At 33.1% G+C, this 17069-nt stretch overlaps 3 protein-coding genes across 14 annotated transcripts in view; 1 reads left to right on the top strand and 2 right to left on the bottom strand.

The window, feature by feature from the left end:
* Positions 1 to 32: 32 nt before the first annotated feature.
* Dl (dorsal) lies at positions 33 to 8670 on the bottom strand. 9 transcript variants are annotated; one of them, XM_072008441.1, is made up of 12 exons: positions 8111 to 8420; positions 7267 to 7353; positions 6962 to 7185; positions 6645 to 6888; positions 6430 to 6573; positions 6154 to 6344; positions 5925 to 6063; positions 3632 to 3724; positions 1794 to 1953; positions 1454 to 1707; positions 1212 to 1375; positions 33 to 1136 (listed from the first exon to the last, which is right to left on the bottom strand). In XM_072008441.1, exons 2-12 carry the CDS (start codon positions 7316 to 7318, stop codon positions 984 to 986), a joined length of 1818 nt encoding a protein of 605 aa, XP_071864542.1. In that variant the 5' UTR covers positions 7319 to 7353; positions 8111 to 8420; the 3' UTR covers positions 33 to 983. The 9 variants fall into 9 exon arrangements, 7 of the variants coding, with proteins under 7 accessions (XP_071864542.1, XP_071864541.1, XP_071864540.1 ...); XM_072008440.1 differs by having other exon boundaries at positions 1212 to 1378; positions 8111 to 8417; XR_011800413.1 differs by having other exon boundaries at positions 909 to 1136; positions 1212 to 1378; positions 1458 to 1707.
* LOC139989810 (uncharacterized) lies at positions 7915 to 13191 on the top strand. 2 transcript variants are annotated; one of them, XM_072008444.1, is made up of 8 exons: positions 7915 to 8047; positions 9605 to 10000; positions 10066 to 10486; positions 11187 to 11378; positions 12107 to 12249; positions 12316 to 12480; positions 12547 to 12707; positions 12775 to 13191. In XM_072008444.1, exons 2-7 carry the CDS (start codon positions 9630 to 9632, stop codon positions 12695 to 12697), a joined length of 1443 nt encoding a protein of 480 aa, XP_071864545.1. In that variant the 5' UTR covers positions 7915 to 8047; positions 9605 to 9629; the 3' UTR covers positions 12698 to 12707; positions 12775 to 13191. The 2 variants fall into 2 exon arrangements, with proteins under 2 accessions (XP_071864545.1, XP_071864546.1); XM_072008445.1 differs by lacking the exons at positions 7915 to 8047; positions 11187 to 11378 and having other exon boundaries at positions 9127 to 10000.
* LOC139989805 (apoptosis-resistant E3 ubiquitin protein ligase 1) overlaps positions 13190 to 17069 on the bottom strand; it is a 16090-nt gene continuing 12210 nt past the window's right edge. For all 3 annotated transcript variants that reach the window (XM_072008431.1, XM_072008433.1, XM_072008432.1), the window contains exons 8-16: positions 16851 to 17031; positions 16564 to 16775; positions 16215 to 16481; positions 16071 to 16146; positions 15713 to 16002; positions 15510 to 15635; positions 15248 to 15436; positions 14910 to 15172; positions 13190 to 14847 (exon numbers count right to left, since the gene is read on the bottom strand). In XM_072008431.1, the coding sequence (XP_071864532.1) occupies positions 14745 to 14847; positions 14910 to 15172; positions 15248 to 15436; positions 15510 to 15635; positions 15713 to 16002; positions 16071 to 16146; positions 16215 to 16481; positions 16564 to 16775; positions 16851 to 17031 (1707 nt within the window). In that variant the 3' untranslated portion in view covers positions 13190 to 14744. The remainder of the gene's footprint in view (positions 14848 to 14909; positions 15173 to 15247; positions 15437 to 15509; positions 15636 to 15712; positions 16003 to 16070; positions 16147 to 16214; positions 16482 to 16563; positions 16776 to 16850; positions 17032 to 17069) is intronic.

Genomic DNA, 17069 nt, shown 5'->3' with positions numbered 1-17069 from the left:
ACACAGGATAAAAATTACTGAACTCCAATATCTATGTTTATTTACACGTATAATTGTATGTAAAATTATAATGTATTCTTAGATGTAATTGTATATATAGTAAACATATGTACTTAAGTATAATGTTATTTATATCTGATATATACATATTGTTTATTTATAAAATAATTCCTGTAATAATGATTTTAAGGTAATGATACATCAGATACCGGGAAATTAAAACACCATGAATATTATATGTATAAAATCTACGGCGGAATGTAACCGTAGTTATATAATACTAAAATTTAAGGCAAAAGAGTTTAAATATAAATCAACGTACCTGGACGGAACATGTATTATTGAAAATTTTTTAATCGGATATACATTAGGAGCAGAGCAATACGTTCAGATATTACTCCTAATACAAAATATATATATTTACAAATTTGTAGTAAACATAAATGTGTAAAGAATAAAAATCAAACGTTTGTATAAGCGTACGAGATATAACAGAAATTAATGTTTGTGGATATTTATTTTAACTAAATAATTTGTACGAATATTGCATGCAGATTGTCTTACAATATATTATTATTACAATAATACACTGTATTTTCTTCTATGAAAACTATGAGTTTTATTTTATACAATAATTCATATTCAGACACTTTGCATGCACGTCAAAACATGTAGATTTCAATATACTTTGATCACAGTCACAGCATTTTGTATATCACTTAATAGATAAATATTCCATTCAAGATATTGAAAACAGCGATTTTTAAAGATTATATAAAAATATCAGCAGTGTTTAAAGCTGATTATCGATTGAAGAAGTATTTTACAAGATTATACAGTAATGTACTGCGATATAATCACAACCAATTAAATATTAATTACATGATACATGTATTCATGCAAAGAAATTTTTGTTTAGAGAATAATGTTTATATAAGATGTTTTTTACAATGTTATCAATATCAATAAAATATTCAGCTGTTTCAGTCGTTAACTTCCCGCGTTGGTTTATACATATTATTTAAAGTGCACAGTTCCTGAATAGTGTTATTAGTAATTCTTGTAAAACTATCCGTCATGTTATTACTTTCTTCGATGTTGCTTGATCCTGTGTTTGTCTCTTTGTTCGTTTCCGGCTAGATTTAATAAGAGATTAATTTCTCATTCATTTGATACTATCACATGATAAGCAGATTTGTAATATACAATACCTTGGTAGAATCTGAAATAGATAATCCACTGGATAAATTTTCAGAAAGAGCGGTATCAAAAGCGGCGAGTTCTGCCGAATCAAGTTGATTAAAACTTAAATCAAAACTGTACTGTCGACTGTCCATATCTAGAACACTTGTGACATCTGCCCCTTCCACTCCACCTGCTATATAAATTATTATTTCAAAATAATGGTACAATAATGGATTGATGTAATAATGTGTGCAAATACTTATACTACCAGCATTGTCCAACGATTGAAATTCTTCATGATAGTTTGATGTAACTCTGTTTAACACTAATTGTTCTTGCGGGTGTACTTGTAATATGTCATGTATATATGGAAATTGTTGTTGTGCATACGTTCCGGTTGATGGTTGTTGTACTATATGACTGCTTGTTGATTGATATTGCGGTGATGGTTGTGATTGAATAAGTGCTGAGTTGTATGGACTATACTCCATCGGCGATGCACGACCTGGCGATACTTGTGGCCTGTATAACGTATTGAAATTTTTTCAGATCCGTTGTTCTATACATCTTATTTTTTAAGCAATAGTTACATAAAAACTTTGAATTACCTCAACGTTTGCATACTAGATTGCGGTTGTGGAGAAGTGGTTCCCATAGAATATAACGGAAAGGATCCTCCACTTCCGACTGAGCCTCCGTACGGAGATATTTTTTCTGATTTGACAATGTTAAAATTGTATTGGATCGGTTGATTTAACGCTGCAGCATCTACAATTGCGATAAAACAAATAAATATCTACTAATAGAACAATTAAAGCAATACAAGTTCGTTATTTTGTTACTTACTACAAATGAACAACATTTGTCTTATAAATTTGTTAGATTCAGTACAATTTATATTATGTTAATTTTGGAACACGATATTTTAAAACAATATGATAGAATTTATTCAGAAGAAAAATGCACCTAATGATTAAAAAGCACATAATAATTATAAAAATGTAAAAGTAAAAATGATCAAGCTACATTTAAAAAGCGAAATTTTTTAAGTGAAGGGGAAGGATCAGTTATAAAGAAGATGCATGCAATTTTATATATTTTCACTCCAAACGTCACTCTATAAAAATTGAGTGTCTTGTATTGCAATAAAAAATACAGTCAATATTGATTAGCAAATATCAACAAACTAAACTAATATTATCATATCGTACCTGAAAAATTTGTTTATATAAATATCATTCTTTTAATCTGAAATTGATTGGGAGCAGAATAAAAACACGTCATTTTCATTATTAAGTGATGTATATATGTGTATATATAGATTGATATATTCTGTATATATAAGTCATACATTTTTTTATATAGATATAGCCTTTTTCTTTCTCAAAGCAGTTTATAAAAATCTCTATTGCCATACAAATATTGCACATAATTTCTATTCTTATCATTATATTGCCGAGTATTTAAGTACAATATTTTTATACGAGAGCAGAATACTTGCGTATTATTCAAGTTGTACAGCCCGTTTTCATAATATGTTGCGTTATTGCTAACAATGTAAGTATTTTTGTCATCGCATTAATGGATATAAAAATAGTATCCATTCGCGTAATCATCATTAATAATTACAAAAATACAACTTTCTTTTTAAATGTACAAAGTCACTGCCCTCCAATCATTCAAGTACAAATTCCAAACGTTTATATAAAATACGTTCTTAAAAAAGTATAAAACAAGATCATTCTTTCAAAACAAGAAGATTCTTCATCAGTGCGTGAAAATATATATATATATATATATATGTATATGTATATATATGAGTATAGTATTTCTTACGATGAGGATTCGAATCCATGAAAATACATATATCACTCTGCACAGCGGAAACTTTTCATAATTCTTTTAAGTCAATCTTTTGTAATTTTAGGCACTATTGTATAAAATTTGACGAGTAAAATATGTCATCATAAATACAATATTCTTAAATTTGAATGTTTCCAGTGTGCAAAGAGATTGGATTAATCGTATAGTTAGTATGACATGATTTAAGGGCGCTGAAACATAGATATTCCGACAAATGTAAATTCGCGATTTGTAAAAATACAGTAAACATGTTCCAAATGTACAAGTTAGATCAAATTTTTGGAACTTTCAACAAATTTCCTATATTCATTACAACAATCATTACAACAAATCGGGCTAATAACCCCATTCAGAAAATGCACAATGTATTGATTGCTGGCATCACTGAGATAGCTTGCCTTCGTTTCTTGCATACAGTATGAGATAAATGTAAATGTGAAAATTAGTTCCAAAGAAGTAGAACGAGTAAATGTAGTACAATGTATTCTAAACAATTTTGAAGATTCGACGACGCCAATGACATTATTCAAACCCATTCCCATCAAAGCTGTAGAATTGAAGACAGTTTGATAAAAATACTCACGCTTCTCAGCTTCTGTCTGTACATGCCTCAAAACTAGCGCGTTTGGGCTGTTATTAAATTTTTGTCGTTTTCGCCTTAACGAACCAGGATCATCTATAAATGATTGTACATTAACCACGTGATTTACAAACATTATTATATCAATTTTTTCTGAAGGCAAAAGGGTTTACGAGCTTCACTTCAAAATTCCCTACCACTGAAAACATTACATCTGCACAATTGATTAAATCTTTGGTACAAAATAACTATGAGTTACAAACAAATAAGATGATCTTCATATTATTATTATAAATTAAGTACTTATTCTAAAACTAGAAACAAAGTGGTACTTATAACCTTGGGACGCTATGAAAAAAACTTAACAACTTGTCATAAATAGTAAAAAGCAATGCGCAAGATTAAAAATATAAGTAGCAACACTGTAAAATTTGACTAGAAAAAACGCTAACCCTTTGACAATAAACAACGACTATCAGCTGAGTTTATACTTCAGCTAATTTTTAGGATGCATATAAAGGGTTATAGAAACAAAGTAACAATTTGTACCCTGACTAGAACAGTATTGAATTTGTTTCAGAGCATTTTAATCAAGATAGCACAACACAGATTTATCATATATCCTCTTTTCGTAATAAATTTGAAATATATAAAATGCATCTCTCTCTTAAGGACGCAAGCACATTCAAGTTACAAAAATTTAAGTTTTGCAACTGCAAATAATCAGTTTCATTCAATTACAATGCTTTTCGCTTCTAAAAAATGTATTACTGGAGAAAAATGTCACTCTCAAATGGTAGTAGACTAGAAACAACACTATTAGACATTTAAGCAAATTACGTTTCTTTTTTTTCAGAATAAATTTTTCCACCTTCTACTGGACTATAATAAAAGGACATTTCATCAAATTCTGACACAGTTGCATGTGGTGCCATAGCAGTATACAATGCATAATGTTCAGCTTCTGTTAATTCAATTCCATATGGTGGTGTTTCGTCACCTTCCAATTTAAGCGATTTAACGCTATTAGTACTTATTGCACTAGGTCTTGAAATTTGTAATTGTGGGCTAGTTGGGGTATTGTTTGTTGTCAAATATGAAACATTTCCTGTAGAACACAAAGGCTGACTATTTTCTTTAGATACATTCGAAATTGAGTCTTTATCTTTCTTTGCTTTCTTTGCAAACAATTTTGAAAATAGTCCTTGTTTTGAGTTCTTAGTTAGAGTAGCAGGTAGAGAAGGTAAAGTTTTGTTTGGTGCTTCAATGAATGACTCAGATGTCATATGAGAGGATATAGGACGAGGTAGAAGAGGCATAGAGGGCATTTTGCGGATTCGTTTCGGCGGTAAAGGCGGTAATCTCTCTTCCGTTTCCTGCGTTCCGTCCCTCTTCGTAGTTACTGGAGGAGAAGGACAAGATTGATTAACATCTGTTTTTGGTATACATACGTCCTCATACTTCCTCTCGTTCGGTAAATCAATAAATTCAATAGGATTTTTCATAGCCATTTGTAAGCTGGTATAAGTTTGATTATCGCAAACGTCAATATCCATAGATTGATCCGTTGTATTTTGTTCAATGGCTGCTTGCACTAACTTTGTATGTGTATCTGCATATATTTGATCTAATTCAGCTACTTGTGTCAATAATTCATTGAAGGACTTATTGCAATCCTCCGCTGTTTCTGTTTTAAAATCTGTTTCATTATCTTTCTCTTTGAGACACATTTGACCCTTTTGCACCCATTTTCCCACTTCCGAATAGTCGAACCAATCGGAATTATTTTTGGATATATCTGCATTCTGCTTAAATACACACGTGTTGTCAGCGGTACTATCGGATTTAGTACAAATTAAAGTTCCCGAGTTGTCATCATTCATTTCTTTGTCTATATATCTATTATCAATTTTGTACGTTCTATTTATTTGTTCATTTTCTCTAGTTTGTTTCTCTTCATTTATTGGGATTTCGTTATTTTGATAATCTATAATAGTGCTTTTAATATGACTTACATTCTGTGAGATATTTTGATTCATTTCTATATTTCCATTACAAGAATCTAATGTATTTTTTACGTTATATAAATCATTTAAAGCGCGTAACGCAGAAATTTTGTTACTCGATTTTTTTACATTAAAATCATCATTATTATTATACTCATCGACATTACGCGGAAATTTAGGGGTAACGTTTGAAAATAATGCCGATTCAGTGGCTAAGATTTTACTAAATGTACTATAATCTGTTTTCTTCCTGGCAAATGCTTTCCGTAAAGACCAGAAAGCAGGCCTACCTGCACCGAGAGGTAACATCTGAAAAGGTAATGGTTCGCTCGTCGCACCATCCGACGGTCTTTTCAGTTGAATGCATATTTGTACCGGTTGCTCCACTTGCTGCATGCGATATGTGGGTGTTTTGAATGCAATTGCTGTCTATTAACATAAATCAAATTTAAATTAAATGAAGATGTATAATATATACAACGCGCAACATTCTACACAAACGTTAAACATCGTACATACTTGCTTATGTACGTGAACGGGCTGAAAATCACCAAATCCTTCCCAAATCACTTGCCCATCCTTCTCCTCGAAAAATCTAACTTGTATATCTTCCTTTGCAACCTTCTCGCATAATAAAATCATTTCCATACCACCAGCGACTGACGCATTAGAGTGACTGAGCTTGCATATCACAAGATCTGACATTGCTTCTGAAATATTTAATTATTTAAAGCAAAATTAGACAATTAATTTTCCTTTGAAACTGAATATAACATATAATTAACTTAAACATACTTTTATCAAATATAGGGTCAGATACAACTGGTGGTAATGGCACATTGAATTTTCCTTTTTGTCCTCCTTCTAAGAAAACTTGAAAGCACAATCTCACTGCATTTAGATCAATACTAGTAGGTTGTCTTTTGTGTTCGAAGCCAGCTATTAGAAAATGAAACATAATTTGTTTTATGTCAAACACATTTACATAAATCTATTGGATTTCAGCTTACTTCGAAAGGGATCTACACGAATTTCCTCTCTTATTTTAAGTGCCTCTTCGATATCCTTTTTCTTAACACACTGAATACCAAGATTTGCAAATGTGACTGTCATATTTTCTGATGAGACTTCTACTGTACATACACCACGTTTACATGCTTCCTTTCCAACGAGATTATGAGGATGAGGTCTGTGTGGTTGATCTTTTGTTACACATGATACTACAACTACAGCTCGACCTTTATATCCAACTATCTGTAATAAGTATTATTTATTGTCATATCATACTAATTCCAAATATATTCTATATTTTGTTCTTACTACTTACTCTTATACTAGGAAATGTTTTGTTTTCTGGTGTACTATTTACTCCTGGTATACTACCAGCCGATCTGCCTTCACATTCATAGCGAAAACGTAAAGCTTTACTTGCTGGCTGTTCTATTATTTCAACATATGGCAATAACCTCTCAGTATTCATTTCCAGTGGCAGTTGATCCTCCTTCCCACTACATTCCACAAACCCAGGATCGGTAGTTTGGATGACTTCAACTGTACCAAGAATCTTAGGTATAGTTTGAAACATTTAATATTAAAATTATATAAACATATAATAAAATTTTCAATACTTACTGACATCACTTATATTTATATTTCCATCACTCATATCATGGAATTGTTCCATGCCTCTTACTGTTTAATGCATCGAACAGTAGCCATCTGAAAAATAAATTCTGTTTCAACATACATTGTCATTTTGTATGAAATAATACCTCTACATTGTATTTTCATTGTTGTTAAAAAAATTTTTTTAACAATTTTGTTGAAATAACAATGATTATAAAACAATAAACAAGTCATAAAAATTCTCTTTACTGCTTGATGTGTGTTTTGAACGTTTTGTCAAAGGAGGAAAAGTAACCACATAAACCAACACTTCACAGAAATTTCGCAGCATCGAGTAAAAAAATTTCGCGCGCGTCTCGTTAAAATAAGAATAAAATGACAAGTGCCTGAAAAACGATAAATACCTAGGAGAAACTGAAACGATAGCGCAGAGGAGGAGGTGGATTGCCAGATCGATTTATTCGATGTAAAGAAAATCGAACGTTCAAAAGTGTGGATCGCGCATCTTGGCGGAAAATATATATTTATGTCGCAATGTAGGCGATGATTGACGCAGAATATGTTACGCGTAATTTTTTATTAGTACCAGCGAGAAAAATAAGCGCAAGTTAATGATCATGGATAGAAGTTTTGTGTTAAACTTCTAACCAGCGGAACGACAGCTGTTCACAGGTATAGTTCCAGAGGCACTGCACACAAGTGTCCCAAGTCCCAAGGGAAGAGAAACGAGAGTAGAGGGCAAGGAGGGATGCTACGCTGATCCAATCATTATTTTGGGAAAGCCTAGGTTCGTACAAGCCGTGCAGCTATAATTAAACTATCGTAGGACAATGTGACGAGAAAGACTTGCCTGCAGTTTGATCAACATAGTAAAGCACTTTCGAATCTGAAAGCACGCGCACTGTTTTGAATAATTCTCTTATCAAGAAAAATTTGCGTCTCTGAGGTTTCTTTGATAAAACGCACACTGAATGCACACCGCTGCGGTAATTTGAAAAAACGCAATTTAATGTTTAGATCAGCGATTAAATTCCTTTACTCGAAAAGCACTGCTGCGCACACCATTTGCACGCAACATAAAAGCGTGCACGGCCGTGACTAGAAACGAGACTTAACGCGGAACAACATTTCGTTCGGACTTTGTATCAGTACTGACATGCTCGTTGCTTTCAATGGTAGGAGCAGAGCAATGTACGCTTCGTGGATACGCGCAAGTACGCGTACTCTGATGCTTCTATACTCACGGCCCACAGCTAACACTCGAAGCGAGTGAACGCGTGTCGGCATGTATAATATGGCATGTAACTACGTTTCGTAGTTACTTCCTCGAAATCCATATATCGATGACGTCGAACACTTTAACATTTTATTCTTGATGTTCTGTTAATGTTCTTCACATTATGTTTCATACAGGTATCATTTCTTTTTCTCGTATTAGACTCGTAGATTGAAGATTATTAACAGTTCAATCATTAGATAGAGTGTTTTTTGGCACGAACGTGATAATATTGGACTTAAAATAAATTTATGTCCGTGGTTCATCGGATTTATCCTGTAGTAAATTAAAATTCAGGAACGTAGATAGGTTGCTAGTGCCTAGGTGCTTAGAGCCCAATGACTCATGCAGACACGTCACATAATTCTGCTTTATCATGTGAAATTGTAGAGCGTTAGCTAATGAATTTATTTGAAGTTATATAAAATATTAGTTATTTGAGCTATTGAAAAATATTATAATTATTACGAACAAGTATCGTATTGTGTTTTACAAGGTCGTTTATATTCTAAAAATCATGAGTTTTCTTCGATCCTAATTGGTATCGTTTAGGATTATTTTTACGAATTATTTATTAAATCGTAGTACTATGTTAATTTACGCTTTTACCAGTTTTTGCGAATAAAGTGAGTTGTTTATAGTTTGCAATTATATTGTAAATCAGATCTATACATTACATAAGTCTTAATCGCTCCTTACATTCGTCGTCGTAGGTGTACTCGATTATGCAATACTACGAAGTACTATATCCAAGGCATGAAATTGTGTGACAATTTATATACTGTGAAACACAAAATTAAAGAAAAATTGTTAATATATAAAATTGAAAATTATAAAAATATAAAATTGAAGAGGAAAGCATATTATTTTGGGGAGAATTGTAAGAAATACAATCTTTTACGTTATTAAAAATATTACATATATATGTATGTACACGTGTTACACATACATAGATATATATACACATATACGCATTGCTATCGAGAGCGATGATGCTTTTCTGTCGTATTACTCTCGCTTATTACGTCTCCATGACAAGTATAAACAACGTTAATAGTTTTTGTAGAGAGTTTATTCGTGAATCGGAAAAGTGATGCCAGAAATTGCGATCACTCCGAAAAGCTTATCTTCCCTGAGTGCTTCAACGAGTTCCAGGGAAGAGTCAAACCAATTTTTTATTAAGAAAAGGTTGACAAGATGCATGCAACATAAATTTCTAACGTACTCGCAACTTCCTGTAAGATGTCAGAGACCCAGTCGGTACTATCGTCCTCCGAGGACATTTTTCAGATTGGCTAACTTTGCAACTATTAATCGAACAACTGCAATTAACACGACGAAAAGTTGTCCGGATAATTCAACATGCTCGATATTCCATGCTGTTGATACTTCACGCTGCAAAAAGAGTTTATCCATGATTGATTTTTCATCTTTAATAATGGAGGCTGAAAATAGCGATCTTAGGTAAAGTTCATAGAAAATTTATAACGATTTAAACGTAATCGAATGATGATTGTTTTGTACTTTAGATCAGACAGTAGATCAGATAGTAGCTTCATAGAAAAGCTTGAAGAAAATGATAAAATTAAGGACACCATTAGCAACGAAATGGGAATCAGCGTTGGTATCAGGAAGTGGATGGACGGCTTCACGACTTCAGAATCGGAGGAAGCGTGTTGTCAGTTCTTTCAAAACCCAAAGAAAGCAGCGAATTTGGTGTGTCATGTACTTATGCTAAATGCCTGGAGACGTAGACGCAGCGAAGTTCAATATCTACATGGCACGATCGACGACTTGAGCCAACAGATCGAACACCTGCATCTACAAATCGTTGTTCTGCGTCGATTGCTCGACACGGAGAATATCCGTGTTAGTAAACTGACCAATGACGTTCATCGTACCAAGATCCAATTCGACGAAACGTCGAAGGAAAAGAATACGTTGAAATTGGTAATCTTTATAGCATTTATTTAGAGATAAGCTTCAATAATTATGTTTTACTTAATTAATTAAATAATAGAGGGAAAAGAAAACACATATTCCTAATATAAAGCAGTAACGTCGTGCGCGGGTGAGGAATAAGAGCTATACATGCTCAACATCTTGTGGACGATGAACATGAGAGTTCAATGACGTGTATCTAACTAGAGGGATGACGCTAGCATAAGAGCTCGCGACACGAGTTTTGGCACAGGCAATAATATAGTTACCGAGACGTTGGCATTTTTGGCCTTCGATACTCAAGAATATCTTCTAAATAAGTTTAATAGCTGCACTTGTTATTTCTCTGTTAACAAAATCTTTCTACTTTTTATTTTCTCGAAACCTGAGTATATTCTTGAAAAACGATATGGCTAAAACTATTCTAAAGACTTTTTATAATGGTTGCATATTTATACATAAACGAGAACTTATTTTATCAGATGTAATGGCAATGTGCGTCGTAGCGAGCCATTAATTACTATATGTACACTATACAGGCAAGCGAGAAGTTGGCATCGGTCCAGCAGCTAATTGTGAAGCGAAAGAAGAAACTGTATCGCGGCGACACAAACATAGATGAAACTGGTTCTAGATACTTTCGGGGATTTACGAAGATCAACTTAGCACCGAACCTGCTTTTACGAACTAGGTTACCGTTCTTTTGCAGGAAAAAGTAAAAATGGAAAACGAGATTAAGCGTTTGACCGAGCTTTCCGAGGAGAGGCTAGTCGCAGCGGAAAATGTACAAAACGAGTTACTCACCGCACAAAATCACCTTCATGCGCTCGACATGCAGATGTCGAAGGATCGAGAAAAGCTGTTGAAGTTACGGGAAGATAAAAAAATACTCCTGGAAAAGGCTAGATTTCTAAACAGTTTTCTGTTATAGTCTATAGGCAAGATTTAATAATAAAGGGTAGCATTTGCCGCGAGCTTGCATACCATACCACTGTAAAAATTGATTTTGCTCGATGACTCATTGTTATGTTCGCGGGAGAGGAGTCCGTAAAGAGGGTGAAGTCTCGGTTCAATGCGGATTTCTACTCTTTTCTATGAACGAATGAGTCATCCGTTCACCCTTTCAAACTCAGAGAACGAACATTTAAAACTGTTACAGGATTAATTATCTAAAATTTTTGAGAGAGTTTGCGTCTCTTGAAAACTTCTATATTTTCTACAAGAACTAACCTTTGAAAAAAATCTTTTTTTTGTTTCGTTTGCGTGAAGATATTCTAATAGTATAGATCAAGGGCGTTAATAAGAAACTGATGTACTTGTTAGATAGGTCAACGCACGAAAGGATATATGTACTTCGTCGTTGAGTCATACCTTTTCTGCTTCATTGGTGACTCAATATCGCGTAATACTCCTTTCGTACTAAGAAAAGGGATCGATATTACTTGACCTATTAATTCCCACTCGGCTTGCGATCGAAACAAAAATTCGTGACATTGTTGTTTTATATAAAACAGCAATGTTTCGTGCTTTATCTTGATAGTTTCATAACAGAAAATGCTTGCTTATCGATTGATTTCTATAGCGTTTGTTTGTTGAATATGTGTTAAAAAAATATAATGATTCTGTTAGGTGACGGCCAGCGAAACGTTAGCAACGGAACGAGGAATGAGAGCAGACAAAGCTGAATCATGCGTGGAGGATTTACAATTGAAACTCGCTACGCAGATTGCTCTGGTTGAATCTTCGCAGGAACAGATAGAACGATATTCAAAGTAAATTCACTGGATGTGGGCCTTGTTAATTTGCACGTTATTTTAATATAAATTCTGTATCTGTAGAGAGTTAAAAGCTAAAGAAGATGAGAAAATCAAGTTGTTAAAACGTTTAAAATCAAGCGAAGATATGGGGAGAAATTTAAGTTTGCGAACAATTTCTCTGGAAGCTCAACTAGTTGATGGAGGGGTAGCCCTGGAACGCATGCAGGAAGCATACAATTCACAATTGTAAATATTTTTACTGATTGCTCATGAGCGGAAAACACTAGCTTAAAATCGATGTGATTGTTTTAGAACGGAACTGCGTGAATTGAAAGAACGTTTAATGCGCCAATCCCAAGAAGGGGGTTGGAGTAGTAGAATGTTGCAAATAGCTGGTAGTGTTGTACGAGCGCCGAGGGTTATACTACGCACTTTATTATCAAGTCCAGTGTTAGCTTCTTAAAGATAGCTTGGTAAGTCAATCATCAACTTACCTGCTAATTACAAGAATGTAACGTTTGCTTGTTATTGAAATTTTAGTTGCTCTTGCTCACGCGTGATTGCGCCATGTTTCGAGTTTCATGTTGGAACGAAGAGTTTAAAAAGAGGAATTTTGAGGCTGATGATGATGATTGTTTGATAAGAGAATGGAGAAAAGGAAGATTTGATGTTTGAGTTGAGGGAGAAGAGTTATGTGGTCGCGAGGAAATCAAAGGAGCAGAGAATAGCGTCAAATTGATAGTAAATTTTTGGGTTTTTATTACCAAAATTATTTTTTTTTATCTATATATTTTTTTTACTCTCTATACTTTCTGATGTTACGGATTTTATATACATACGTAAGCATTTAAAATCAAAACGGGACGTAATACTTTAAAATATTTAACGATACTATGTACAATATTGGAAACTATCCTACTCAGTTAAGGATGGACAAATAAATCTAGATATCATGTAGTTTTTTTTATCTATATTTTACACCTTTTTTTCATGTAACATGATAAAGCGATAAAAATGAGATACCGTCAGAATCGCTCAGTTTGTTATGGAAAAGTGATTTCTTGTTATGAAACATCAACAAATACATTTGATAACTGATAAATACGCATATAAATGTATGCATAGCATATAATCGTAATTCATCATATTTTACATAACATTTATATATACCATTTTAACGTGGACGAAATAAATGTACATAGTAGAGCAATGCTAACGGTATATTATTTTTTTCAAAAAACACATTACAATAGATCGTAAAATCTAAATAACCACGTACGAGTGACACAAATACGACGTGTCTGATCACATATCTCATTATTGCGTACATAAGTACAAGATAAAATTGATTTTCGTTTTGTTCAATAACAATATCGTTTCTGCGGTATACTTCTTTTAGGCTTCAGCCAGCACAGTATAGATCCTTTCTCATTTGAGGTTTTCGTACACGGTAAGCGAAGACACGGCAAAAATTTCAGTGGAAGATTCGTTCTTATTATCACAAAATTATTTTATATTTGAGTACGTTGTGTTAGGTGTAATTTTATGTAATCTTCTCGCTAGTCGATCTAAAACATTTTTTATTGCATATATTAATTGCGACAACAAATAATGCTGTCCTACAATTTTGAGACTGGATTCGGTCGTACTCGTCGATTTACCACCTTAAAATACCCTTTTATGCGATATGAAACCGAAGAAAAGCTCAGTATGTTTATTTGCAATTAAAGATATTTCGTGTAATGCTATATGCTATAGTTAACAAAATTACAGATATTGCATCTACAAAGAAATCTAAAGATTACTCACTGACTTTGGTTGCAAATAGTAGGTAAGAACTTAACTTACTTCTATAAGTAAGAATTTACGAAATTCATTCATCGAAACATTGTTTCCTTATTTATTTCGTGTACTTAGTGCGATATTCGAAGTAAAAAAGAAGATAAAAATACTGATTAGGTGAATAGTTTAATAAACCTCACGACGACCTTCTCAAACTTTACAATGCACATGCTAACTTTGACTAATTTGGTAACTATAAAAGAATGTTTTATTGCGTATCGATTAAATTGTGGAATTAAATATATCGAATCTGGTGGCTTGAGGAACGTGTACGTACCTATTTTTATGAGTAATAAAATTTACAATATTTTAAACTACAACAAATCTTGATACAATAAATTGAGCAAGATGTTCCTGTAAGATTGCTCGTTGCATCATCTCTTTATAAAAACGTTACCACAAGCCAGTAAGAATATTAATATCGTCGTTTATGTTTTGAAAAATATATCTGATTGTTCTTGATAGTCACTTGATAGAACACAAAAAGAACATGTTCAAAAATCCTATTCCTTTGTTTACGTATTAAAATGTGTGGTAAATGTAATTTTTTTAATCTCGTAAAAAGAGCAGACATTTTAAAGTAAAACTATGTTAATAATACGAAAAATAAAAAGTTAAATAAATAGCACAATCATATAAGACTAGAACTTAATTGACACTTAGTCAATTTAAATCATGCCAAAACCTTCAGTACCTTCACTAATCGCTAATAATAAAGCTCGTTCAAAGTGATCGTAACATTCGTAATCCGGTAAGCAGAGCTGATTGAAGCTGTAACAATATTTAAATAATTATTACGCTTTGAAAGTCAGTCAGAATATTGAGTTACGTACCAAGTATGTGCTGTAGGCAAGTTAGCAAAAGTTGGTGCTGCTGTAATTTGAAATCGTGGACTCAGTTGTTGAAATCCACCGGGTGGTAATTGCGAACAACCTGTAGTAAATTGTAATAATCGGGCCATCTCTTCCTGCGTAAAGTTGCTAACTGCAGTCCAAAACCAATCAAGAACTCGAAGAAATTCTGAAGAACTTCCATTAGCTATATGGTGCGCACGTAGATCTGCCACGCTGTATTCACCAGTTCCACATAACAATAACTGTAATAAATATAGATATAATGAAAATATTGATTGGAGAATATTTAAGGATAAGAAAAAAATATATTTACATACTTCAAGTTCGTTCTCGTCAAAAATTCCCAAAAGGTTATCGGGAATGAGTTCGTTCAATCCCCTTAGAAAATGTTCCACTTCATTTCGTATGGAACTAGCAAGTCTATGTTGGGCGAGTGCGTCCAAATAACGCAGTTTAGTTCCATTCGTTACACGAATTTTACCACCTCCAGGTATTAATTCAGCTACCTATAATAAATATATTTGGCGTGAACAATACAAGTAGCAATACAATATAGTATAAGATACGTTATGATCTTACTTTTAATAATTGACCATCTTTATCATATTCTTCTTCAACAAAATAAAGTTCCATTTCCTCAACATCATTTTCAAGAATATATTTTATCTTGCTCAGATATAAGTCTGGATCATCTTGCTCGAAATACTATACAGAAGATAAGAACATAAATAGGTTAGTACAATTTTATTTTGATACAACACATTAATAATAAGTAATTCTACCTTATAATGTACACTGAGGCCTATGATTTGTGCAAGAAATGATCTTGTGAATCTTGCACGTACTAACTGCCGATAGGAACCGCCAAGAGCGGATTCGTATAGGCATTTGCCCACGATTCGTCCTGCAAATTCGTAATGTTTTAACTTAAGATGTGGAGGCCGTTTACTGTTAGGATGAACTAGTGCCTGTTGTGATTCTCCGAAAGATGCAAATAAACCGTTTCCTGAATCGAACAGTGCCGCACAAATTAATTCAAACCATTCTCGACGAACACCACCCCAATCAACCCCTGGAACAAAATATTAAATATTACCTTTTTCCAAATGAATACAATATATTTTTTTCAATAAAACATACCTTGTTCGCCTTGGAAATTGATTTCAAAATTTCTACACCAGTCATTCACAGAAAATCCTTTGGTAGCTTTCATGGACTTAAAGGAAAAACTCGTGCTAAATTTGAGCAGAATACAGATTATATTAATTAATAATTGACACTTACCGATTCTAGCAATTTATCTCGTTGAACTTTCATCGAAAGCTTCTCGTGATAATGTTTTTGATGATGTTTCCGAACTTCGTGGTAAAAGAAATCTTGTTTATCAGCAAAAGTTTCACTTCCTCCAATGTTCTTCAACAGAAACAACGTGAATGTAGCGGCTATTATATCTCTATATAGAGAAATTAATTCAACAGGTGGTTGACATCCGTCATCGATAGAAAAAGAATCGTAACCTTCGTATTGATTATTCGAACAATCAAAATGGAACTGAAAAATATAGTTTTAAATTATTGCACGCGTTCAATTTACAAAAAAATCGATGTTTTCGCAATTAGACAAATTCACTTGCTTTAGTCGATGGACAAAGCCTGAATGTAACAAGCCTTTTCGGGATAATCCTTAGTAAGTATTCTTTAATAGTCAGTTGCTTAGGCGAAATGAAACAGACAACTTTTTTTGGTTTTGAGAATTTCTCGCCTTGCATGCCCAATAATTTAGCGGTATAGCAAATATTGGGGTCTTTCGAAGCCACGTTATTGTGTACCATTCTAGCAACTTCACCTGCGCTAACAAATATAAATACTATAAAAATAAAACTTCATTAACAGTATAATATTAAAAAAGTATCTTTCGTACTCTCGAGTACAATGATGTCGAAATCGCCATTGTGTAGTTGTAGTCCGCCTAAACTAACTGTTGCATGATAACAGCTACCCTTTGGAAAACTGACTTTTAAGCGAATCCTTTGATTCGGAGAATCGTATTCAAGTTGTACACTACAATCCGCAACAGCCGATTTATCTACTGAATTACCAATCTGTAATCAAAAAAATAGTGAATGAAGTCAATCGCAAT

The sequence above is a fragment of the Bombus fervidus genome, chromosome 8, assembly GCF_041682495.2.
Source record: "Bombus fervidus isolate BK054 chromosome 8, iyBomFerv1, whole genome shotgun sequence".
Lineage (NCBI taxonomy): Eukaryota > Metazoa > Arthropoda > Insecta > Hymenoptera > Apidae > Bombus > Bombus fervidus.
Note: the sequence above shows the minus strand (reverse complement) of the source record. Positions and strands in the feature narration are given on the sequence as shown.